General features: G+C 46.0%; 3 protein-coding genes across 3 annotated transcripts in view; 1 reads left to right on the top strand and 2 right to left on the bottom strand.

Annotated features, from left to right (window-relative positions):
- The first annotated feature begins 223 nt into the window (after positions 1 to 223).
- LOC124478007 (heat shock cognate 70 kDa protein-like) lies at positions 224 to 4,566 on the top strand. Its single transcript, XM_047036104.1, has 9 exons — positions 224 to 332; positions 1,420 to 1,641; positions 1,730 to 1,935; positions 2,074 to 2,226; positions 2,342 to 2,897; positions 3,032 to 3,234; positions 3,380 to 3,578; positions 3,716 to 3,948; positions 4,055 to 4,566. Exons 2-9 carry the CDS (start codon positions 1,437 to 1,439, stop codon positions 4,262 to 4,264), a joined length of 1,965 nt encoding a protein of 654 aa, XP_046892060.1. The 5' UTR covers positions 224 to 332; positions 1,420 to 1,436; the 3' UTR covers positions 4,265 to 4,566.
- Positions 4,328 to 6,249, bottom strand: LOC124478032 (lens fiber membrane intrinsic protein-like). The gene is made up of 5 exons (XM_047036141.1): positions 6,075 to 6,249; positions 5,709 to 5,896; positions 5,241 to 5,390; positions 4,982 to 5,116; positions 4,328 to 4,833 (listed from the first exon to the last, which is right to left on the bottom strand). The coding sequence occupies exons 2-5, from the start codon at positions 5,881 to 5,883 to the stop codon at positions 4,772 to 4,774; spliced, it is 522 nt and encodes a 173-aa protein (XP_046892097.1). The 5' UTR covers positions 5,884 to 5,896; positions 6,075 to 6,249; the 3' UTR covers positions 4,328 to 4,771.
- A 1,723-nt stretch (positions 6,250 to 7,972) lies between these two features.
- Positions 7,973 to 25,805, bottom strand: part of LOC124477998 (roundabout homolog 2-like) — a 28,083-nt gene continuing 10,250 nt past the window's right edge. Inside the window, exons 3-26 of the mRNA XM_047036083.1 lie at positions 23,381 to 23,538; positions 22,950 to 23,070; positions 22,680 to 22,818; positions 22,230 to 22,357; positions 20,291 to 20,415; positions 19,026 to 19,197; positions 18,705 to 18,910; positions 17,224 to 17,305; positions 16,864 to 17,032; positions 15,843 to 16,009; positions 15,619 to 15,740; positions 15,104 to 15,320; positions 14,832 to 14,950; positions 14,144 to 14,321; positions 13,726 to 13,944; positions 13,164 to 13,206; positions 12,920 to 13,059; positions 12,424 to 12,711; positions 12,113 to 12,245; positions 10,627 to 10,991; positions 10,240 to 10,350; positions 9,961 to 10,143; positions 9,148 to 9,287; positions 7,973 to 8,628 (exon numbers count right to left, since the gene is read on the bottom strand). Of these exons, the coding sequence (XP_046892039.1) occupies positions 8,617 to 8,628; positions 9,148 to 9,287; positions 9,961 to 10,143; positions 10,240 to 10,350; positions 10,627 to 10,991; positions 12,113 to 12,245; positions 12,424 to 12,711; positions 12,920 to 13,059; positions 13,164 to 13,206; positions 13,726 to 13,944; positions 14,144 to 14,321; positions 14,832 to 14,950; positions 15,104 to 15,320; positions 15,619 to 15,740; positions 15,843 to 16,009; positions 16,864 to 17,032; positions 17,224 to 17,305; positions 18,705 to 18,910; positions 19,026 to 19,197; positions 20,291 to 20,415; positions 22,230 to 22,357; positions 22,680 to 22,818; positions 22,950 to 23,070; positions 23,381 to 23,538 (3,737 nt within the window). The 3' untranslated portion in view covers positions 7,973 to 8,616. The remainder of the gene's footprint in view (positions 8,629 to 9,147; positions 9,288 to 9,960; positions 10,144 to 10,239; positions 10,351 to 10,626; positions 10,992 to 12,112; positions 12,246 to 12,423; positions 12,712 to 12,919; positions 13,060 to 13,163; positions 13,207 to 13,725; positions 13,945 to 14,143; positions 14,322 to 14,831; positions 14,951 to 15,103; positions 15,321 to 15,618; positions 15,741 to 15,842; positions 16,010 to 16,863; positions 17,033 to 17,223; positions 17,306 to 18,704; positions 18,911 to 19,025; positions 19,198 to 20,290; positions 20,416 to 22,229; positions 22,358 to 22,679; positions 22,819 to 22,949; positions 23,071 to 23,380; positions 23,539 to 25,805) is intronic.

Genomic DNA, 25,805 nt, shown 5'->3' with positions numbered 1-25,805 from the left:
TCTCACACACCGCAAGATGTTTGCATAGGCCTACGTATTGTTGTCGTATTACTGTATTTAATTTAATGAAATCAATAATAAAAATAAACATCTAGAAACTGCTATTGCATGTTTTTATCGTCAGACATACAGACAGTAGGGCGAAAAAACATTATTGGTTCCTTTGTGGTGGTTACGAAATGGTTCGCACTTGATTGGTCAGAACGGTCTCCCCTTTTCTAGAGAGTTCTTTATGTGTCAAAGAAAAGACAGGCTTGCGAAGTTCAGGCTCACACGCAGTTGAAGAATCGGAGGAACGCTTGATTCCGCTAAACTGCGATATTGCTATACAGGTTAGTAAAATAATATTTTATTTCAAATTAGCACTCAAATGAGCTAGACTAGTTATATGTGAACATATTTCTGGATTACATTTGTGTTATTCTTATTGTACAGCTAGCTAGTTACCTTGCTCGCTTGATAAGTAGGCCTACGCAGTACAATACGGTAGCACTAGCTGGCTAGACTCCAGTGTTTTGTTCAGAGAAACCTTATTTTTGAGCTACTTTATTACAATATATGCGGCTCCTAATTTCAAAATATCTAGCTAGATGTGAAAGGCACTGTAAGTCTAGTGAATAAATGAGTCCGTTTCTAAAGCGAGGTTCTATGATGCTAAGTGCGTCTAAACTTGGAAGCAACTGCCATCACTCCACTCGTCTCGCTATTCACACAGCAGTCATACTGGTGTGGATCATAACTTGAATTGTAAGGTGTTATTGTGAAAACGTCCACCTATTGTTGGCGGTGCTTCAAGGAAAGGTGCACTGAAAAATGGCTAAAGTCGCGTTAGCAAGCTAGCTAGAAACGTGTGGAATGAGGGAGGAGAAGCAGATCGAATGTTCCAGATGGTTCTCCTGAAGATGCGCCCAAGTGTAGGCCCACTGGTAATAGGCTACCTCCCTAACGATACGATTACTTGATTTATTTATTTGTGGCAGTGTTTATTTGATAAGTTTACTTCGTTAATATGTTGTATTATGATATTTGTATTTTAAACCGTCTACATTTAGTCATTTCTAGCAACAACAACATTAAAGCCTGATATTCCTGAGTCGACGTAAGGATGCTTTTAGCAGTGCCATTATGTCAGTTGCTGCTGTTTGCTGTGGAAACGCTCTATTTCAAATAGACAGTTGGGAATTGAACAGGTGCTGGGGTCATTCAGTGGGACTTATGTTCTTAAAATAGCATTTACCGAGAGTAGGCAATCCAATGCTGTACAATTCTAGCCACTGTCATTGGAATTACTACTGACCAAACCGTAACATGTTCGCTAAATGGTCAGCTCAGCAATTTATATTTTGTTTTGAAACCCGTAACTAAAGATTAATTAAGTGACGACTTCTGTTGTGTGGATTCCCTCCATTGCACCAATAGAATCTTACTCAGCAGCCATGTCAAAGGGACCAGCCGTTGGCATCGACCTTGGCACCACCTACTCCTGTGTGGGTGTGTTCCAACATGGCAAGGTGGAGATCATTGCCAATGACCAGGGCAACAGGACCACACCCAGCTACGTGGCATTCACCGACTCAGAGAGGCTAATTGGGGATGCTGCCAAGAACCAAGTAGCCATGAACCCCACCAATACAGTCTTTGGTAAGACATTTTGTAATGGGTCAATTGATCAACTAACCTGTGGGTTATTAACAAGGGAATCATTGTAGCTTTTGTCATCTCCCCTCAGATGCAAAGAGACTTATTGGAAGGCGTTTTGATGATGGCGTGGTCCAGTCAGACATGAAACATTGGCCCTTCACTGTCATAAATGACTCAACCCGACCCAAGGTCCAGGTGGAGTACAAGGGGGAAACAAAGGCCTTCTACCCTGAGGAGATCTCCTCCATGGTGCTGGTCAAGATGAAGGAGATTGCAGAGGCCTACCTGGGAAAAGTGAGGCCATAATTCAACCTACTGGTTTAACCATTCAGAATACCATTGTAATTTCTTTAATGTTGGATCACATTATAATTTCTCAAAAGTTGATAAATACTGATCCCATACAATATTCTTATGTTTTGCGTCCTGTAGACCGTGTCCAGTGCCGTCGTAACAGTGCCAGCCTACTTCAACGACTCCCAGCGCCAGGCCACTAAAGATGCCGGGACCATCTCAGGACTCAACGTCCTCCGCATCATCAACGAGCCCACCGCTGCTGCGATCGCCTACGGCCTTGACAAGAAGGTTAATTCACTGACTCTACCCCTCTGTTAAATACCAGAGTATGATGTAATACAGACCTTTTACAGTACTGTGCAGTAATAACGGGGTAACTTAAGTTGATATTGATTGATTTCAGGTTGGGGCTGAGAGGAACGTCCTCATCTTTGATCTAGGTGGTGGAACTTTCGATGTGTCAATTCTGACCATTGAGGACGGCATCTTTGAGGTCAAGTCCACGGCAGGAGACACTCACCTGGGCGGAGAGGACTTTGACAGCCGCATGGTTAACCACTTCATCTCCGAGTTCAAGCGCAAATACAAAAAGGACATCAGCGACAACAAGAGGGCTGTGCGTCGTCTCCGAACCGCATGCGAGCGCGCCAAGCGTACCCTGTCCTCCAGCACTCAAGCCAGCATCGAGATCGACTCCCTCTACGAGGGTGTTGACTTCTACACCTCCATCACCAGAGCCCGCTTTGAGGAGCTGAACGCAGACCTGTTCAGAGGTACCCTGGACCCAGTGGAGAAGTCCCTGAGGGACGCCAAGATGGACAAGGCCCAGGTCCATGACATTGTCCTGGTCGGAGGCTCCACTCGCATCCCCAAGATCCAGAAGCTGCTTCAGGACTTCTTTAATGGGAAGGAACTCAATAAGAGTATCAATCCTGATGAGGCTGTGGCATATGGTGCAGGTCAGAATCCCATCGTTTTTACCTTTTTCCTTTTCTACCTCTTCATCTGTTGTGCCATCTGTTGTGCTGTTCAAGACATCATTTAATAAAAATCCTGTGATTTTTACCTAAGTGATTCTTTTTGTGTTGAACAGCTGTGCAGGCAGCCATCTTGTCAGGTGACAAGTCTGAGAACGTGCAGGACCTGCTGCTGCTGGACGTCACGCCCCTGTCCCTGGGCATCGAGACGGCCGGTGGGGTCATGACCGTCCTCATCAAGAGGAATACCACCATCCCAACCAAGCAGACCCAGACCTTCACCACCTACTCTGACAACCAGCCTGGCGTGCTCATCCAGGTGTGAACAGGGGGGGAAATTGTGTTATATTAACCAAAATGCTGTAGTTTTGATTTGAACAATCTCAATGGCCCAACTTAAATTTATATTCATATATTAAATGGAATAGTAGGACTGTCTTCTAACGGGATCTTGTGTTTATCAGGTGTATGAGGGTGAGAGAGCCATGACCAAGGACAATAACCTCCTTGGGAAGTTTGAGCTCATCGGCATCCCCCCCGCCCCCAGAGGGGTCCCCCAGATTGAGGTGACCTTCGATATTGACGCAAACGGGATCATGAATGTGTCGGCCGCTGACAAGAGCACCGGCAAGGAGAACAAGATCACCATCACCAACGACAAAGGTAAACGGCTTCTCAAACATTGACCCAAACTCAGATTGGTGACAATGTTTGTGCGCCAGTATTATACACATCTCGTAACAGATTCCTCATCCAGAAGTCTTGTAACCATGAGCTCCGTCTCCTGTGTCGCTGGACAGGTCGTCTGAGCAAGGAGGACATCGAGCGCATGGTCCAGGAAGCTGACAAGTACAAAGCAGAGGACGATGTCCAGAGAGACAAGGTCTCCTCCAAGAATGCCTTGGAGTCCTATGCCTTCAACATGAAGTCCACCGTGGAGGACGAGAAGCTGGCAGGCAAGATCAGCGACGAGGACAAGCAGAAGATCCTTGAGAAGTGCAACGAGGTCATCAGCTGGCTGGACAAGAACCAGGTATGGGGTTGGACTTGTTTGATAAACACAACAGGGAGTGTGAGTTAAGATGGGATTGGCTCATCCGTCAAACCTCTTTAAATTTCTATGTCTCTTCCTTCTGTAGTCTGCGGAGAAGGAGGAGTTTGAGGACCATCAGAAAGAGTTGGAGAAGGTGTGTAACCCCATCATCACCAAGCTGTATCAGGGCTCTGGAGGGATGCCAGAGGGCATGCCAGGGGGGATGCCAGGAGGGATGCCAGGGGGCTTCCCAGGGGCTGGGGGTGCGCCTGGAGGAGGTGGATCTTCTGGACCAACTATTGAGGAAGTTGATTAATCATTCCCAGTGTTTCTGTGAAACATCCATCAAGCTTAAGCCATGGAATGTGCTGGACCATTATTTATCTCACAGTTTGCGCATCTATCACTTTGTTTTCGGTCATACATTTTTGTGTGCTGAAAACAGCAACTTGACGGTGACCTTAGGTTGACGGGTCCTTTGCTTACATGTGAATTGTTTGTGGTTTAGACTATTCATGTTTAACATACACAGCATGTTTTTCACAGCCTGAAATGTGGCTGAATTGTATTTCCAGCTCCCTGTTTGAGCAAAGATAATAAAGTGTCTTTCAAATTCTAGGCTGGCATTCAAACTTGTGCATCATAAGCCTTTTGATCTTGACACATTTTAAATATGACAAACAAACACTGTGGTACACCCATTTATTATATTTTTCAGGTCAGTTAAACATAATATTATGTCTGTGTGTAAACCCAGACAACAGTAGTGACAGAGTTCTCAGTCATATTTGATAGAGCCATTCATGGGGTGGAGTTTGGTAGATCAGCGTGAGTTGGAGTTTCTTGGGCATTCATGCATCCGGTAGGCACACATGTAAAATATACCTTTGAAAATAAAAAAAATCAGATATTCAGTGAACATGGGTATAATCAAATGAATTGAGGTAATATTGTAGGCACTTGAATGGTGATCTGTTGGTTCTAAGTGTGCTAAGAACCTTCCAGACTGTGACGACACAGCAGATAAGCTTACCTGAGAAGAACGTCAGCACCACGGACACCCATCCCATGATGTAAGACCAGGAGAATCTCCAGTTCCCATAGCGTTTACCGTAGTAATTCACAGTCACCCCTGTGTAGACAGCCATTGCCAGCAGCACAAAGAAACCTGCAGATGACAAAGTCCCATCACATCCGATGACAACATTTCTTACCCCTTTTCCACCAACGCATCTTGTGTGCCAGTTCGGAGCTGAGGGAGTTGCCGATCACTGGGATTAGGAGGTACTTACAGGAGATGAAGAAGAAAATGCCGGCTGCGAAGGTCTTGTCAAACCCATCGAAGGAGGAGTAGTGGATGAAGGCCATGACTCCGATCACAATGCCAATGAAACAGGCCAGCAGGGACAAGATCATGAAGGCACGCGTGGCATCCCAGTACGCTAATGAGGGAACACAGAGAGCAAGTCTTGCTAGATCTCCGATATCTCCAATCATCAATTATAGGATGCTCTCATTACATTATTCATCATGACCATCTGGAGGCCACTGTTTTCTGTTAGTGCTTAAGGGATAAGTTCCTGTGTTAGGGCAGTGACCCTGGCCTGGAGATTATACTCGAGGGTTTAGACCTTATTGAACAGTGCAACTGCTGCATCAGAAGAGTGAGATGAGCAACCCCTCCAGATGACTCAGTTCCTCCTGTCGGCATGACGAGAGGACAGAGGCCGCAGCTGTCGTGTGTAACCATGTTTTCTTACCAATGCTGTCTGTGTGTGTCATACATTTCCCTGGCACACAGTAACGCCACAGGCCCTGGTGCATGTAGTTGTTGGCATGACGGTACTGCATCCAGTAGTCCGTTGCTGTGGAGATCACGAGGAGTATGTTCCCTACCCCAGCGCAGAACAATCCTCCTCCCATGAAGCTGTACATGTTGCCAAACACACTGACGCACACAGATGCAGTTAGGGACACTGGCTATGGACTAATAATAACAGAATATTCCCCCCTAAGAACACCATACTATGCATAACATATTTGAGGCTGTTAATCCTACTTCATTCCCAATACAAAGTTAAATGGATGCGCACATTACATTCTTTACTTTACCATAGATAACCTACCTTTATTTATCCTGTTTCTGGAAAAAGTGGGAGATTCCAATAATTCAGGGGGATCGTTAAAGCACTCCAGAGCCCAATATTGCCCAGGCTGTCAGGAAAGTTTTGTTTGTGTGTAGGAACCCCAGTGAACAAACGGCCAAGTAGAACAATGCACTCAATGCTCAATGCACGCTGAGCCCCCACCAATCACAGAGAATGAGGTTAGTGGTTTATGGAATCTGCTGAAAAAACAAAACTATGAAAGCATTTGCAAGTCTCGGTAATACTGATGACATGGGGGTTTCAATTCACAGTGCTGCACTATCATCCACAGTGGACATCCGTTCTGCAACAGGCTCAAACTATTGCAACGTTCACATAGTTTATTCTAAATAGAACATTTATGTTTATGGGATCTATTCAACAATACATTGTTCATGTTAGCATAATTTAGATTACAATATAGATTATATTTTCATGCATTCGGAATTTAATTGTACAGGTATGGATGTAGACATGTTAGTCATGATTATGATGAATTATTGATAACATTTTCACACATAATTAATGCATTGCCCTTATTAAATGAATACCTCCATTACTGAATCTTTGACAAGAAGGATCAAAATTATTTTACTGGTGTCAAGTGTGTTGAAATATTTGTTGTCCATGAAACAAAGGTTATTTTGAGTGTAACAAGCAATGTCACAAAACCACAACCTGAGATGTTTGAATATGGTGTGTTTGCATAGACTGGTATTACCAGAGAAAGACCATGAAGTAGTAAGGTCTCAATGTCGTCACTAGATGGCACTTTATACCTAGCTGCTAACTTGGACAAATGAAACCTGTTCCAACATGTTCTTCAGTTTTCTAATCTGTAAACTTTCTTCAAAAATACAAAAAAAAATCCATTGTAATCCATATAAATATTTCCAATATTATTTGAGGTTAAATAAATTCAAGACTTAATTTAGGCAACAGAATAAACTGCTTCTCTACATAGAAAGTACATTTTCTGGGATCTTTTGTTCATAATGCTGTAGGTACCATTACAAGAAGTTCATTAGATCACTTTCCCTAAATCTATAATCTTGTCATCCACCAATGAAACACAAAAATATGATTTTAATAATTAAGGCTGCAGTGGAGGTTTTATTCGGTCATTGCATCATATCATAATCATATCAAAAAATACATCCGATCATTTTCCTAATCCTGTCGTTTACCAGTAATTTGAGGGTATTAAACATCAGCACAGTAGTAACCGAACGTTAAATATACTGTTTGTATGTATTATGTATTTGATATAGTGATGACTATAGACATATATATCATTATCAGTTCACTACAGTAGAAATACAAACCAAACAAAAACAGGCTCAGCAGACTGAACAGAACGAGCAGTGAAGCCAGATTTAGTTATATTTTTATACTGCTATATCTGTTTGTGTCCTGTGCTGGGATGCTGAGTATGGTGTATGTTTCATTTATGAGCCCACTGCAAATTAAATGGATAATACTGTTGTTCTCGGTGGACATTAAAATAAGCAAACAGGCACAGTGCTCCTGCCCTGTTACCTCATCTAAAACCAACACTGTGTACCTGAAGCCAGAGAAAAAAAACGATTTAGATTTGCCAGGCAGGAAGCAGTTGACCTGGGGATAGCATGTCACAGGTGGAGTGTGACATCGCACGCATGCCCTTCTCCATTCTGATGCTCCAAGCCAAACAGCTGATTTTGCACGCCTACCACATACGGGCCCACTCTGTCTCCCCTCACAACACACACAAACCAATGCTACGGTAGCTCTTGCTGTTGAAAATGTGTTTTGTAAAACACAGCTCTCTGTTCTGTCTGATAAGACAAGACCAAACAAAAATCATATTTAGATAATAAATGTTTCAGACACTGTCAGAGTAACAAATGTTTTATTGATCTTTTTACAAAATCATGGCAGAATAAATGAAAGGATGTTTAACAAGGGTACTGGTTCACACACCTTTGGTACAGAATAAGCAGGAAGCTGACTCCACAATTACAGAGAGAGAAACTGTAAACCAACACACACACACATACGTACATTATGTGCACGCACACACACACACGTGTAACTCAAAAGGTCTTGTTAACTCATCTGCTTTATATATTTTCTTGTCTCGCGTCAAACAAACATTATCATGGTTTTGGGGTTAACATGTAAACATAAGGTACATTCGAATATCTTCAGAATAATACGGACTCATCAATGGCATTTTTGTTTTCTCAAAATACAATATTCTCTTTAATGTAGATCATATCAATAAAAAGTTATCAAAGACGTCTATGTACATATTGACGAAGGGCAAATGTCACATAAATAATGAATAAATAATTAAATAGAGAAAAAAAACATGAAAACCAACATGAGGCAACATTAAAACAATAATGAAAAGGCAGGTGTCAGGCCTTAATGCTTCATCTTCAGTTGTTCTTTGATACCATGGCAACAGGCTGATGATCAGTGAAGTGGGAGGAAGGAGAAGAAGGAGAGACTGTCGTGTCACGTCATTTGCCTCCATCTATATGAGGTTCTGAAAGCAAACAAACATCCAACACAATCAGCGCTGGGGCCGGAGCCAAGGACTAATCCTAACACTGACAGTGTAATTTAGCGGAAGCTTAGCCACAGGAACACTCTGAGAGTTCTCGTTTGTTCCTATTATTTCCACTGACATTCCTGAGACAACTGTGAAAACATTCATTTGAATGTCTACCCTCAATTATCCATGAAAAGATGTGAAAACAACTCAAAAGCTACTTCAGGTATTACTGTCAACACGTCGGATAAACTTTGCTGTTCAAGATGACAAGACTATAAGCCCAGTGACAGGTGGAAAACTTAACAATGGCCCCATGGGTTACTGTGTGTTCTGGCTCACTGCCTGTACCAATCACACACTGATTAACACCATGCAAGACGCACCCCCCACCCCCCTTACACACACCCGACCTGACCCTATTATCCAAGCAACCAGAGCACACGGCCCCTCCTGAGCTGAGACCACGTGTGTTTACTGTGTGAGGAGAGCACATTGAGAGTCTGGACTCACCTCGTCCCTTCTCCGCGCCGCTCCAGGGGCTCTGGGCCCTGAGGAGGCCCGTGGAGAAGCCCCTCTTCCAAGGGACCCGTAGCCTGACAGCTGGCCCCTGGGGAGGAAGCTGGACTGGCAGCACTGGATTACATCTGTATCTGCAGATGACAAAAGACTCCAATCACCCAAAAGTGCAGCTGGATATATATGGGTTAAACCCTAAGTGATGGGTCAGAATGGACTCCCTCCCCAACCTCTCTGGGTTGAGATCGGCGGATTGCTGCTGGATGTGTGCTTAAGCTGATGGAGCCTTTTAAGTCCAGGGGGGATTTGCATGAACGTGATTCAACGACAAAATCCAAATATTGGCCTGTAAACTACAATATGTGCTTTCCAGTTGACATGCATTTCCCTGTACAACATGCACGGTAGATAGTATATCTAATAATCAGGTTTTTGCCCCTTTGTGTGTTACGACAGTCTTTGGCAGTCAGTAGTCTCTTTTACACAGCCTGTTCAAGGCGACAATGTTGTGTCATTATGCCGCCTTGCAGTTCTATGTTTGTTGTACCAGCATTAAGCCGGCAGGGGAGGTAGTTACAAAGCCCAATAACGTCTGTGTAAAAGGAGAGCCGGCATGGCAGGACTACACACACTAAACACCGACGCCATGTCGCATAATCGTCATTGTTCACACACAGAGACTGTGATATGCTGGGTTTGCTGCCTTTGTTTGGTTCGGTGCAAACAAACAAAGTTTGATAACGAGGGGGGGTCTTCTTTATGGCAATATTGAGAAATCTATGTTGAAAATGAGCTTGGGACACCTACCATGTGACAACCACTTGGCCGCCCCTCTCTTCTGGGGCGAGAAGAACTCCCCCTTCCTCTGCATGGCGGGCAGGCCCCCCTCTCTCTTATCTCTGTCCGCAAACCTCCTGCTGCTGCCCAGAGACTCTTCCAGAAGCTGCAGCGAGCCGTCTGACGGTGGCGGGGCTGGCGGAGGAGGCAGGTCTGGCGGAATGGTGGGATTGACAGCTCTGTGATTAGCAACATTCTACAGCCAAACAGTCCATCAGGAGTATCAGCGTAGAGTCCTTGGTGTTGTACCTGCTTGGTTGTGCTGCTGCTCTCTCCTGTGCTGACTGTCCTGAGGGGCTCTCTTCTTGATCCTGGTTCTGTGGCCGTGTGACACCGCCGGCTCAGTGGGAGAAGATTGTTCTGACAGGAGAGAACAGGGATGTCACGCCCAAGAGATTTAGAGGGACCCAAGCAAACCGAGGCAATTCAGAATAAATGGAATGTGATTTTAATGTACAAACACTCTCCTTATATAATCTCAGTGATTTTTTAACGATCTCCGTGATTATTCATGAGCCTACATCACTGTGCTGTCGTAAAGGGTGCTAAGTAATTTTTGGAAGTGAAGCCAAGCAATGACTCTATTTGGGTCTTAAGACACACTGTTCAGATGCACAAAACGAAAGCACAACAAACCTCTGCCACTGCTGTCTGAAGCAATGCCATGCCCTTGGAAAGCATCATCCCATTGGTTGGTGTGGTGAGGCAGAACGCCTTCATGAGCCTCCTTATTGGCAAACAAGTTTGGGTTGGACTGGGTCACCTGGGAGGCTGATCTATAGCGTGCCAGCAGATCAAAGTGCTGCAGCCTCATGTCGGCGTGGGGGCATGTCTCTTCTTGAGGTGAGGGAGGGGGGAGTGTGGCTGTGGACTGCAGGCTGTAGGGAGGGGTTTGGCTCAGTTCCTCCCCTCCAGAAGCCAGGCTGGCGAGCTCCTCCCTGGAACTTTCCATCAGGTACGTCCTGGCTGGCAGGGGGGGGCACCATTCCTCCTCGTCAGAGCTATAGCACAGCCAGGGAGCACAGTCACAACGTTACGTAGGGGGTCAGATGGCTGAGCAGTTAGGGAGTCGGGCTATATAGAAGGTTGTTGGTTCATGCCAAATAACGTTGTGTCCTTGGGCAAGGCACTTCACCCTACTTGCCTCGGGGAGAATGTCCCTGTACTTACTGTAAGTCGCTCTGGATAAGAGCGTCAGCAAAATGACTAAATGTAAATGTACACAACTGCGAGACTGGAGGATCCAGTTTAAATACCAGGGTCTGTGTCTGCCAGTGTTATAAAAGACAAAGGAGGGTAGTGGGAGTGGAATAAAACCTGAGATCTAAAGAAACATTCCATTGGCCCGTCTTGGGCAGCATTTCAACATCAGAACGACTCTTTGAGACAAGTAAACACCCACATCTGGAGGTTGAAGAATAATTCAGTTGACAAAACGCCAGCAGAGTTGGATGTAAGATAGGACTGTAGAAGGAAAGCGTTATAGTAGATAAGACAGACCAGGGGTGCTTTATGTTGTCACGACTAGAAGTGAGCGTCGGGTGGATTTAATGGAGGACATGTCATTGAAAACAGAGAAAGCTAATTCAGGCTGTCAGACGATGGCTAATGTCATTACCAAAGACACAGCCCAGTCAGAGCAGCTCACTCCCCCCCCCCCCAGTTATGTCTACAATTTAATCTGTCAGAACCAGTTAGAGAGGATGCCAGCCTCTGCCCTGCCCTCGCCCCACAGCCGCAAGACTGGTTTAAACTCCCATCTGCCATCATAAACTTCTTTAAAGTTTACTCAATAGCACTGGTTTGGTCCCTGGCGTCATTAACTTTCTGTCATGTGGTTCAGGTCCATCACCTGGTAAACAGAGCGGAAACAGTGAACCTAAACGCACCCCACTTAGGGAGGATGTCTGAGAGGACGGAGAAATGACACAGCAGGAATAGGACAGTGAGGTACGGAGATAAAGGGGCTGTAAGTAGCATCTTCAGCACTCTTAGATCTCTGAGCGGTTAGTTCACTCAGCTGTAGTTAACAGGCTGTCCCATTGGAGGCTGTCTGTATGTGTAAGTGTGTGTCTGTGTGTGTGCGTGTGGGAGGTGGCGGGGGGGGTTGGGTCTGCATTACCTTGGCCTCCTCTCATCCATGTCTCTCTTGGTATGACTCATCTCCTTACTGGAAGGCAGTGGAAGAGACAGCACATCTTCCCAGTTGAGAGGCTTGGATGGAGGCCCAATAGATCTCTGCTGAACCAGCCTGGCTGTAGAGACACACCGTAACAAACACACACCATCAAAACCAAGCTGAAGACAAATATAGGCTGTCAACATTTCTATAAAATATATTAATATAATAATATACTAGAAATAGAGCAAAGGAACATAGTTATTACACTCAACCATTTCAACCTGAACAAGTGTCCATTATCCTGCCGTTACCATTGCTTGTCTTTGGGTACTGGAGCTTGGCGTAGTCGGATCCAGAGTGTCCAGACTGGAGGGTCCACTGGTCCAGGTCCTGCTCCAGACTCAGGCCTGTGTTGGCCAGGATGGGGCTGCTGGTGTAAGGGTCTGGCCCCTGGGTGTAGGGCATGCTGGAGTAGGTGTCATAGTAGGGCAGACACTGCAGGTCCTCGTCCACTGTGGTGTTGATGGTGCTGTAGATGGGGCTGTCGTTGGGTGCTGAGTTGTACTTCTCTGATTGGTTCAAGTAATTGGAGATTCCAACTGCTGGACAAATTGTATATATAATACACTATTAAACAATTATTTATAACAGAATACAAAATGTATAATATAATACTGGCCGTAATTAAGGGAGGGCAGCCATTGCAGTCAAATAAAAACAACCAGGTTATCTAATCTTAAGAGCGTTTCTCTCATTGTGGCCACTTATAAGTAAGCTTTAGAAGGTGTCACTTACTGTAAGTCTTACCATTGTAGTATCTGTCTGCGGAGTCCAGCTTTCCAGAGCAGCAGTTGACTGTGTCTTTGTTGTTGGGTGTTAAGCTAGGAGCAGGCCACGAGTCAGCCAGCCAGGGATAATTCCCCATGTTGGAGCCCAGTATCCCAGGCCTGAGCGGGGAGAGAGTCCATCAGAATCAGAACACAGGTGAGACTTTCTGGAGTTTCTGGAATTATTGTAATACTTGTTGGCCAGGTGACATTTGGGTCTTTACCTTCCATTTATCAAACCAGATCCTTCACCATGAGAAAATCCCACTGCAAGAACATTACTGTGTTAAAATCGGGGTTGACACAGTGGTGGCTTTCATCCCAGGACTGTTTTGTAAAGAAATGAAAGTACAGTATAGGCTACCCTCAAGGCCAAAAAACAGTGCTTCTCACTTGAGGTTTAAGTATGCAAATTCGAATTGTCCCTTCATTAAGGCCATGCTGTTGACCTACATTTTGCACTCTAAAAGGCGTATGCTCAAAATAAGACTGGGACATTAGATACTAAGACCAGGAATTTGAATTCCATATAAAAAACTGAAGCAACTATAATCTTAAATACACTGTCTGAGGAAATAATTTAAGAACATGTTGAAAGTGGTTGTAAGATAATGTGCAGTACTGGAAGAGGTTGGTGCATAATACAGGAGATATGAAATATTCAAAAACTAGGCTGTCTAGCACTGTTAACATAACAGACTTGTTATCAGGACAATGTTGTAAGTACTAGAAATAGACGATGATTAGCAGTGTTTAGATTCATTGGCGTTCAGAGACGTCCCGTACCTGCGGGTGTGTAAGCGAAGGAGGTGGTGTAGTGTCCTAGCTGCTTCCTCCTTCGATGACGACAGTACAGCCAACCACTGAAGCCCATGAGCACCATCCACGATGCCACGCCCAGCCCCGCGATGAAGGCCGGCTGACTGACAACGCCCGTGATCTGCTCTGATAGGCTGGGGCTGCCGTCCTTCGGCGAGAGGCCTGAAGGGCCCTCCAATGACGGGTCTGCATTAGAGCCGGGAGAAATTCCGAAATGACACACCGAATGGACTGACATTCTGAGGGTGTGTAGAGGAAACGGGTAGCAGACTGTGTACATAATTCATCACAACTACTAGATCTGATCTGTACCCCTTTCTCCCAACATGCTTTCCATGGAAGCCGGAACGGGTGCATGGTGGTGGCGGTATGGAGTGTGACTCACTGAGAAGCAGATGGACAGGCGGGCTGTGTGCTCCCACTCCCAGGATGGTGATGGCCGCCACCAACACACTGTACTGGACGTCAGGCAACAGCCCGGTCAGCAGGATGGACAGAACTGCTCCGTCCACTGTCCTGTTGATCTGGCTCTCCGTTTCCCCCTCTCTGCTCAGACACCACACCTGATAGCACACAGCATTGGGGGGGGGGGGATCAGGTGACTCGTACAAGGCAGCCAGCAATCAGGACCAAGGGTTCTTCACACAGAGAATCAGGAGTCTTGGTTATGGAAGCTGGGGGGCTGGATTGTTTTTCAGTTGTGGGAAGATAATCAGAGCTCAGAACAGAGAGAGGCAGGACTTGATTCTCACAGAACACATGGAACCAGCACTCAGTGTTCCATTCTCCCAGTTGACAGATGACTGCGAGGTAGTGTTCCCCTCATTACAATTCCAAAGGACGAGTTTTCGTTTGTATCAGACAAAAGTGTCTAAGCTGACAACAGATGAGACTTAGTGAGTAATTACCAATGGCTGATTAAAATCTGCATGTGTTCAGATGGTCCTCAGTGTTGACACAGCATCTTTGGCAACAAGAGTCACTGTGTTTGAAACCATCCCACAGACTAATTCTGCTGGACGGTTATCTATCTTCTTAAGTAAACAGGAGGAGTCACTAAATAACCGTCTCACCTTGTACTCCAGGACTGTACCACTCTGATGGTTGTGGGGGGGAGGCTCCCAGGATACACTGATGCTGGAGCTGTTTGTGAGCTGAACCACTGACACAGCTTGTGGGGGTTCACTCGGAACTGAAAACATTTACAGTATTAACATAAATATTGCAAATCTTTAATCCAAATATGTACAGTATGTCTAAAAGTATACATCCAATGACATTTCCTACACTTACTTAAACATGTCATATTTTATTCAGAATATTCATTCATTTTTTATTAACTTACCCTCTTCAGGCATATGCAGCAGTACCATAGGACTATCCAGTCCTTGCAGCTCATTGAAGAAGGGGCGGATCTTGACCTCATACTCCGTGTCTATACGGAGATCTGATAGGACGGCGCTATGCTCGGGTGTGGCTTCCACATCCTGGACCAACCAGGCGCTGCCAATGGTACGGTACAATATTCTGTATCCTTGGACAAACTGAGATAGACGGCCCACCTGAGGGACCACAAAGTCCTGTTATCTGTAGGTACTGAGCTTTCCACTATTTCCTGCATTCATGTGTTGGTTCCTTTTGGAAAATAATGCAGAACATAATGCAGCACATTTAAGTAATGAAGATGTTGTTTTATTTTTTGTATACTAAGATGAGGTTACTTTGAGATGTGGCTAGTAAATACAGGCGGTTCCTTGACTCTAACCACCAAAATCATTTCCTGCTGTACTTTCTTCATGCGCAATTTGGTTGCTTTGGACAAAAGCGTCTGCAAAACAAATACAAATGTTCACCACTCACAGTCCAGGAGATCCTGGCACTGGTGGGGGACAGTACGATGGGTTTTTGCAGGTGGACGGACACCTCTCCCAGTTCCCTCTGCACCTGTCTGTGGTCCATGCCCTGCTCCATGGGACTCCCATCTGAAACAACAGAGACAAACGCACTCACACCAGCCCACCAGCTCAGCACTAGGGGACATGTGTCTCCTGACTCCATGGGTTCGTCCTGTCGTCCATCCTCACCCTGTGTCCTGACAGGCTCAGAGATGGGGCTGGGGTCACTCAGTCCATAGGAGTTGACTGCTCGGACGATGAACAGGTAGACAGTGTTGGGGTACAGGCTGGTGACGGTGTGCTTCTCTTGCTTCACGTGGTCGGCCACCGTCTGCCAAACACTTCCCACTGATTGGCTAAAAGACACAGCAAAACAATCACTGCTTTTGGGCCATTCTCGCAGCCCTGTAATGTGATATCATAATAAGGAACAATACCTAAAGGACAATGTTATCTGGGAGATCACAGTACCAGCGTTAGTCATAGAGCTCACACACAAAGAACCAGAACTCCAGAATATTTCAACTGGAAATGTCAGTAAAAACGATGAATGACAACTAACCCGTATCTGTTCCCATCCAGTCCCAGAGTGGCATCCCCCTCTTCTCCATACCCTCATCTTTTTTATCCCCCTCTCCACCTCCAGGCCTGGTGGAGGAATAATAGGACTCCCTCCCATCCAGTTCTATTTAAAGTCTCCTCTGAAGACAACGATGGAGGAAGCTAACAGCCACCCCTGGGAACGCTCTCTCTAAAACAGCGCTGTCAGTCTGTGTGCCAATCAGGCGCCTGCTTCCCCAGCGTCTGGTCGACTGTGTGTCTGCCTCAGGCCTCTGGCCTCCATCTGCCTCTGTAATGAGAACTCTCAGAGCGCTCGCTGCCCCAGCACCTCAGGTCAATGCTGACTAGGCCAGCACCACCGCTGGAGTAATTGTTCTCCACCTCCCCAACTGGTCCTCTGCAGAATCATGCTGCACCGAATCGTCCGGTTTCATCTTGCGTCATTTCAAAGTTGACCCATCCCTAAAGTGTTTATGAATTTGCAGTGTAACATAAGCTAGCAAGCTCAGTTGACATCCCTTGACAGTTGAACACAGGACAGTCATTCAAACACAGTTCCGCAGTCAGACAGGTCAGACCGGACCATAGAGGCAAACCCTAAGAGAGAGAGAGGCCAGACTCCTTGCATCTACTCAAAGTACTTTTGTACCTGAAGGCCTCGATGATGTAGGAGGTGACAGCATCTCCGCCCTCGTGGGGGTTGGACTGCCAGGTGAGGGTGACGGTGTTCTCGGTCACCTCCGTCACCACAGGTTTCTGGGGAGGTCCCGGTAACTGGATTGACTCAGACGCCCGATAGACCGAAGGACCTCCATTATCTGGGAGACAGGAGAGGGGGGAGGGAGTCATAGTCAAGTACACTATACAATAACATTTGAAGTCGTTTTCGTGATAGGATATGCTATACTAATCCGTGTATATGTCATAACCTGCAAAGGGAATTCAGATTCACATACAGAGATGCTACAAGACATTAGACTGTGTCTTATTGTGTGTGTGTGTGCCGTACCTCTGATCGTCAGTGTCCCTCTCCAGCTTGATTCTCCAGCAGCACTGGACACCACACACGTGTACGTCCCCGAGTCCGTATCCTAGCAACACAGAGGGGAACGTCAGCTCCCTTTCATGACAAGGTTCAACACTCACAAGGCGTACTTCCTGTGCCAGCCAACCCAGACAGAGTCTCTGATCATCTCTTCTCTATAACCCATCACTTACCCTTCATTTACAGCTTTGCTGTCATCCTCATGTTCACTCTCAGCAGTTTAGCGTTTGCTGAGTTTCAAGCGTTATCGAAATGCCGCTTTTGTGATTGAACAGTGATTCCCTCCACAGCAGCAGTGAGACTGCTGGGAACAGCCTCGGTCAGCTTCATATTTCTCTTTACCCTTGAGGCTGTGTGGCTCGCTCCACCTGTCTTCTATTTACCCTGGGTGCATGCCCACATGCCTCACTGCCACTAATGGTGTTACTAACAGTGCACTGGCAGCGTGCCAGTCCTGCTGTAAACAAGCAAGAGATCAGACAGAGTGCTGACCTTTGCGCTGATAAGACTGGCTACATGTGGGCAGATGAACTTCCTGAGCCGGTCTGAGCAGCTCTGAAATATTAAAGATGGTAGGGGCATGAGCAGGCTAAATATTTTTAGACCCATCTTCCATCTCTCCCTCCGCCTTTACCCCTCCCTTTCTCCCTCTCCTCTCTCTTTTCCTCAATTCTCTCACCCTCCTTCCTTCCTTCTTTCCTTCCTCACTCTCTCCCTCTTAATCCTCTCTCTCCATCCTTCCTTTTCTCTACCTGTCTTTCTGGTGATGCTACGCTAATGCATCTCTTCTGTTCCATCGAGTGCAGTGGCATGGCAGATTTTCCCGCATCAGCGAAGCACTGGACCTAAATGCTGCAAGTCTGCTGAGGACAACTTCTAAGCATGACACTGTGTGTGTGTGTGTGCGTGTGAGTATGTGTCTGTATGTCTGTGTGTGTGTGTGTGTGTGTGTGTGTGTGTGAGAAAGAGGCATCCAGTGCTGAGCCTGAGATTTAATTAAAAGCTGTGAGATCGTTAATCATCCATATAGCCACAGTCAATTAAACCAAACGAAGCTGCTTGCTCTGCTCTCTGCATGCTCGCTAACCTGCAGGTGAGTCGGCAACACACAGGGGGAGGGGGGGGGGGGGCTAACTGCTCTTTCATCAGGGCATTTTGCATTTGCATTTACAAACAAACCCCTTCATTAACAATACAATTACACAGGGCCTGGGCACATAATTGCGCTGGAGGGATCGGTTTTGAATACCGATTTCACCTTGATTTTAAGTGGGCCAAAGACACTTAAAATGGAAAATAAATCACCCCCTGGGAGAAGATTTTGTAGTTGTGTGAAGGACCTCAGGCATTGCGGCGCGCCCACGCTATCCTCAAACAAGAACAAAGAGGTCATACATCTGAGACGTTTTCATACCCTTAGACACACACACACACACGTTACACACCTTTAGCTTAGTGATGTGCAATGTGCCGTTCTCCATCACTGTCACACGGGGGTCCTCTCCTATAATCCTCTGCCCGTCCTTTTCCCACGAAACCCTGAGCGAAGACCCACCTATCACATTACACTGCAGTTGTGCAACTGACCCCAGAGACAAAGTCTGATTGGTTGGGCCTTGACGGATAATAGGTGGAAGCCGCCCTGAAGGACCTATGGGTGAAAGGATAGAATGTGCAGAGCTCTGTTAATGACTGTTGTCTTGTGCTGAGTTTACAATAACACCATATCCACTGAACTCCTGCCTCTACCCTCCCCCCAAACTCACCCCCCTCCACCTCCAGCAAGGCCTTTGTCAGCACACTTCCAGCCACACTGATGGCCTGGCAGATGTAGCGTCCTGAGTCCTCTGAATGGACATCAGTGATGGTCAGTTCCCCACTCATCGACACAGAGTAGCGGCCAGACTGGGAGGGCGGCTGGCCGGGGAACAGTAACATCTTCACACGAACACGAACAGACACGTAAATGAGAAACAAACACAAGTCAGACAAACGCCACTCGTTCAAAGCGATGAATCAGACGGTCGTCACTGTGTTCATTAGCTGCTTCGTCAGTCTGACACAGAACAAGAACAGAAAGTAGTGGTGACTTAATATGGGTTGTTTGGGGTGTTTTGAAAATTTGAAGGTATCCCTGGCAGTTTAAAAGAGGGATAGGGCAGTGGACGGGGGGAAGGGAAGGACAAACATCCATCCATTTCATTCTTATAAGAAGCTTAGAGTGAGTGAGTGGAGGCCAGGGTTATAAGGACACAAGATAATCCCAAAAACTCCTGCTAAACGCATCACAAACAGGCGGCCAGCAACCCATCTAACCCACACTCCCAAGTCCACGACCTGCTACCTAACTTTACCTTAACTTACCAAGCTGAGGACTTCTACCTCAGCTTACAAAAGATTCTCTAACAATATCTTAAGAGCAAGAGAGTGGTAATAAAAAAAAGCTATATTTATAGTTTAAAAAAGCAGGTGTTAAACATTGTGCTTCTGTGCATCCACCCTGAGGGAGGCAGTTCCTCTCACACCTGATGTAGTCGCCCCCCCCCCCCCCACATTCCTTCTCCCACCCATTCTCACCCACTCCCTCGATTTTCAACTCTGTCTGCCTACAACAGCAACGTTTTCGCCAACGCATACCCATAATGCCTTGCAACACGTATCTGTCTTTGCATCTCTCAGCCAAATGCAAACACGCTTCCCCCTCATTTGCTCAGCGAGCGCGTCTTTGTGGGTGCAGGCAATCAAGAGAAAAGTGGAGGAAAAAAAGGCGCTAAACGCAACAAATCCTTTTTTTTTCAAGCTGTGAAATTGGAATGAGTCACCGCAAAACAAACATGGAAAAAACACTATTAGGTGGCTGCTAATCAAAATAAAAGGCTGTTATGTTTGAAAAAGGCAGAAATTCCATAGCTCACTGCTGTCAAAATATTTGACAAAAATTCAAATACAGTTTATTATATTGTGCTTAAACACATAGTATTGTCTGACAGCGATTCTCATCGCCTCATTATTTATGATCAATCGTTCTGACCTGGCTTCCCTCTTTCTGCCAGAAGATGGCTGGCAGAGGGTTCCCTGTAGTCCCACAGCGGAAGGTTACACTGCGACCCTGAGCTGCAATCTGGTCCCGGGGCCGGATGGCGATCTGTGGTGGTACTAGAACAGAGAACAGAGCTTCAAATTTAATGTATCCTATTTTCTTTCGGTCCACTGTAAAAAAATCAATACTTGCATGAATGCTGCATTGTTTGAATCAAACACTGAGCGATGACACTTTGAATGTTGTTTGAATGATGTCAGCTGTAGCTTTCTGGTCAGTTTATCTGTATGGTGTCCCAGCTCAAATGGTCCAGCCTCTTTTCACATTGCAGTGAGTGACATAGATTCATAACCGCTAACGTCAGGCAGCAAACCATGCTAGGGATGTTATTGTAATTATATTTCCTAGGTTATTTTTAAGTTAAATTAGATTTGTGATGATGACCAGTCAGATTTGTGGGGCGGGCACATCTTACCTGGCCAGGCCTACAGATAGATACTGACCAGACGACTACTGCATCAGCATGAGCAGCCTGATTATTGTTGACTCTCTATCCTTGGCAAGGCTGCCTCCTTGATGTCTCTCACGCACATGCACACACAGCACAAACACAAAACTTAGGGAACTGAGTCATTTGTGTCGTGTCTTCATGTTCCCACTCCCAGTGAGAGAACGCAGCATCTTCCCACACTAGAGACAGAGCACACACACACACACAGTCAGGGACTGACTTAAGCAGTCAGGGAGGTGAATGAGAATCAAAGGGGTATGAGGAGAACAAGAATATTTACTTAACATTGGTCGGTTTTAGGTTAACTTAATACAATGTCCTCACCAAATCTGTATTTAGAATAGCGCCAAACTGATTAAAATGCTTACAGCACGAACAAGAAAGATTTTATCAGTTAAACAATTGTAAAATAAAATAAAAGAACTATGATTCACGGGCAAACAGAAGTCGTGGATGTTTGATCAAGTCTAAACACAGTTGGATCTTAACACACTGGTTGTAATGAAAGGAAAGACACCAGATGTGTGTGTGTGATAGCAGGCTTTAATCTAGTGTCAGAGGCTTACTTGGAAGCACAACCACGGAGAGACAAGAATCAACCACTAATGGCACCAGTCCACTGAGCATCTGACCAGCCGATGATCGCTCTAAAAGCATGCCACAATCCTAATTGCATCCACATGAACCTTGAATAAATCGACTGACATGAACGTAGGTTTAATTTGGCGCGCCTGTTAGTGAAAAAGGAGAAATGAATGAAAAGGATCGCTAGCAGGAGACAAAACAAAACAGAGAGAAAGTTTGGTCAAACGAGACGGGTTGATTTAGGCGGAAATGTCAACACAAACATGGAAACACAACACACACACATACACACAAGCACATTCTGCACAAACACCGCCATGTCTGCTTCTTGTTGTGACTGCTCTCTGGCAGTGTGTTGAAGCACACTATCTCAAACAGCTGTCTAATGGAGTAATCCATCTGGTTTAGCATAAGCTCACTTCAGCAGCATAGAGCAGAGCCACACACACACACACACACACACAGATATCACACATATACACACTGACATCCCGCACACAGTGATGTCATACGCACAGTGATATCATACACACTCATACACAGTATCTCACACACACACACACAGTGATATCACACACACAGTGATATCATGCACACACAATGACATTGCGCACACACAATGTTGCACTCATTCTTATGTAACACACACGGACAGGCACATCCTTCATGACTACTACTGAATCCGTCCGTGGAATGTGTTGGGTGTTCCATACGTGACTGTTCATTACTGTGTGAACCGTGGGCATCACATGAAAGAGATGAGAGACTGGGCAGGAGTGTGTGTGTTTACATTTAAGCTATTCTTTTTATAGTATGTGAGTGTGGGCCTCTTACCATGGACCTGCAGGATGGCCGAGGCCTCGGTCTTGCCCACGCTGTTCTCAGACATGCAGGTGTAGGTCCCCTCATCCTCCTCTCTCACGCGGACCAGATGCAGGCTGTTGTCGTTACGGATCTCAAATCTGACAGTCGGGAGGAATAACAGTCTGTCAATCAACACCATAGACGTCATAACGGTCATATTTTTTTATGCACAGTAATATATTAATTCTTTATTCGTTTACATTTACTTGGGAAAAGGCATGCGTTAATGAATAATGACTCTTTCTAGGTCACATATTTAATCCTATACAATATTCATCTCTGTCAATCTGCCTGCATCTCAGATATCACTGTCTCACACAATCTGTGTGAGTGAATCTGTGCTGTCAATCCTCTCCCATTGACATTCAATCAGGGAGTTTTGATGTCTGTATGGTCAGCTTATGTGTCAGTCAATCTCACCTCCCTCGGGGTAGTTCTCCCTCCTCTCTGCGCCATCTCACTGTGGGGGCGGGATCTCCATGCACCTCACACAGGAAGTCCACGCTCTCGTCTTCCATCACAACCTGGTTCACGGGCCTACGCAACAGCACAGGACGTTCTGCCAAGACAGGAGCGCAGTTACGCCGCGAAACAGGCGATGTGATCACCCATGCACACACACGCCTGTTGTCAACTACGACACCCAAAACGACAACAAAACACAGGAACCGTGGGTGATTTTAGACCTACCATACACCACAAGCTCTGCGGGGTCGCTGTCTCTCTCGCCTACCATGTTGGTGCCAACACACACATACATGCCAGCGTCAGTCTTCCTGGTGTGAGAGATCATCAGCTTGCCCCCACGCATCTGAGACGACACACAGGGACACGTCAGTTCAGCAGCACTCCAGAGGAAGTGCTTCCATCATAGTTAGCGCAGATCTGCATCATGCGCCACTGGTGACACTCCACTGCTCTGACATCGTTTGGACCTGAGCCGCAGCGAGCTGGAACTGTTGTCAGTTGGAGCTCCAGTGAGTTTTCTAATAGAGCTTGAACATTTGCTCCTGACTGGTCGGGTTTTGCTTTGATGTGCATGCTTAAAGCCCTGAGAACATTTGAACTCAGAGGGACGTGAATGGGTTGGATAAACTAGCATGTGCAGATCCCAGACTCACAGAGATACGTTCGTCCTTGGTGCCGAGGCGGACGTTGTTCCTCTTCCAGGAGACGTTGGGCTCAGGGTGTCCACGCGGGGGAATGCACTCCAGCACGGCGGGTTCCCCAGCCGCCACCACCACGTCACTGGGGGCCTGCCTGAAGTCATCCCTCAGGACTGGGGGAAGGACAGGGAGGCAAGGGGTACGAGGAGAATGTAAGACATGGAATAGTAAGACTTATGTTCCGTCAAGTCTATCCTATTCTGGGTTCATCTAGTCTAGTGTGTGGGGAGGCTGCTAGTAGCAACTTTTGCACTCTGTTCACTCATTCCTGGAATGACTGAAAAGCTGTGTCCCACCTATTTGAGTCCATGAAAAGGTTCAATGAAAGCGAGCTGATTGGGTGCTTGTAGTGCTCTGGCCATTGCATGCCTGCTCAAGCTGCTGGCTGAGTACAGTAGCACAGCGGTTTGATGTTGCCTGGGCCCGCATCCTAGTCTGTCGAATCTACTGTCAGAGACTATGAATAATGCACATCTCTCAGTCCAAAAACGGAGTAAACAAATCAAAACCCATTCATTATTTAACCTGGGAGAGGCAAAAGAACGGCTTGGCACATTAATGCAATGCAGTGTCTGTAATGCCTAAGAACAAGCTGCTGTACAGTACCGCACATATCAGCAACATGAACTTGACAGGGAAACAGGACCGCATAAAAGTGATGTGACTTTCTGTTTGTTGTCCTCACTGTTTGACTGGCTGACATGTTGACTTCAACTACACCTTCTCTGAGAGAAGAGGACAGGCTGAGAGGGAGGACCCATGTGGAGCTTTTGTTTTGTACTGACTGACAGAAGAAACGTATTGGATGAACTCTGACCTCAAGCTAGTCTTTTGAGACCTCTTGAGAAACACACACACACTCTTTGGACAATGTGATCAATATTTCTTTTTTTATCTTTATGAATATTTCAAGCTCATTTCATTTCAGAGAAAAGCAGTAAAGACCATCTGCTTGCCTTGTCAGTTTAACCATCTGCTAACTGGACGTGTCTTGTCAACAACCCCTGCCAGCAGTCAAACTAATCAATTAACAAAGAATATGATGTGAATTCACCTAGAGCAATGCTCACCATTGTGTAATATCCAATAACATCTATTTTCCTCACACAGTACACTCAGGCCTGACAAACACCTAAGTCCTGTCCTTAACACATCATTAATATTCAGAGCCTGGCGCCTGCCTGCTAGCTATCTCTTTAGACCGGCTTTATCCCGCCATCCAAGTGATTATCCATCTAGAACTCAAGAGAGACTTGCACACTTCTGAGTGCTGCAATTATCCTGGGTAAACGACTATGAATATTCCTGTCTCAGAGAAGCAGACAAATGGTGCTGGGACTTGTTCCTTAGCCCGGCTGAGTCTCACATCATCCTCAGTGATGGACGTCGTCATCTGTCGATCAGTGTGCTCAGCCTCCCTCCTCCCTCCAGCGATGAGACAATCTGTCACACGATCTCTGTCCACCCACTTCCTGAAGTCGGGCCTCTCCATCTGTATTCTCTTCTTTTAATGCATCCTAATGACACACGTTTTATTCCCCGGCTGAGAGTTTCCGTATCTTGTCATTGAGGTGACATTCTAAACTTTAAAAAGAGAGAAGTTTTATAAATGTCAACATATCGAGAAGAGAAGCCCCTGTATGAGAAATGTGAGCCAGCTCCTCATCTATATTCAGAAAGGGTTATCTGTTTTGGAAAGCCAAGGCTCATTCTGAAAACACGGCTCCTCATCTATATTCAAAAAGGGTTTTCATTATTTTTTATATCGTGACATCTCCAGCCCAGATTTCAATATACAGCATCCAACTGCATGCTGACGGCTGCGATGTGCAGAAAAAGTAAGTGCAGCTCCCCTGGTTTATAGCCTTATCACAACACTCTGCGGCTGGGAACCCTTTTGTTCTGGTTGGGGGAAGTGTAAGGAGGCAGCTTAGATGTACCTGCTGGCTGTACACATGTCCAAAAAAAGGTTTACACCCCAAACCGACCCCTAACCCCACTTTCCCCCCTGTAACATAAAAGGATCCCCATCACAATAAAAAAAGGCCTTTTGGCTGCTTTGCAGGGACATGGATGAGCTATAATCTGTCAAGGCACACTCCCCTCCCAACAGTCCGTTCAGAGAATAACCTAGACCGTATCCACTTTGCTGTCTGTTTCAAAGGCTTCTCAGAGCTAAGGGGGTAATAGAAAGCGTTGTATTATTTTTAGTGCGTCTGGTGCAGAGACGAGAGCACAGAGACCCTGTTAGTCAGCCATGTCGACTGAACTGAAGTCATGGGCATAGAGTTAATCCCAAAACCTCATACAGAAACATTCACACACACACACACACACACACACACACACACAGCCCTCTGGAAAACCATGCCTGTGCAAG

Source organism: Hypomesus transpacificus, chromosome 15 (assembly GCF_021917145.1).
Source record: "Hypomesus transpacificus isolate Combined female chromosome 15, fHypTra1, whole genome shotgun sequence".
NCBI lineage: Eukaryota > Metazoa > Chordata > Actinopteri > Osmeriformes > Osmeridae > Hypomesus > Hypomesus transpacificus.
This window is presented reverse-complemented; position numbering and strand designations above follow the sequence as displayed.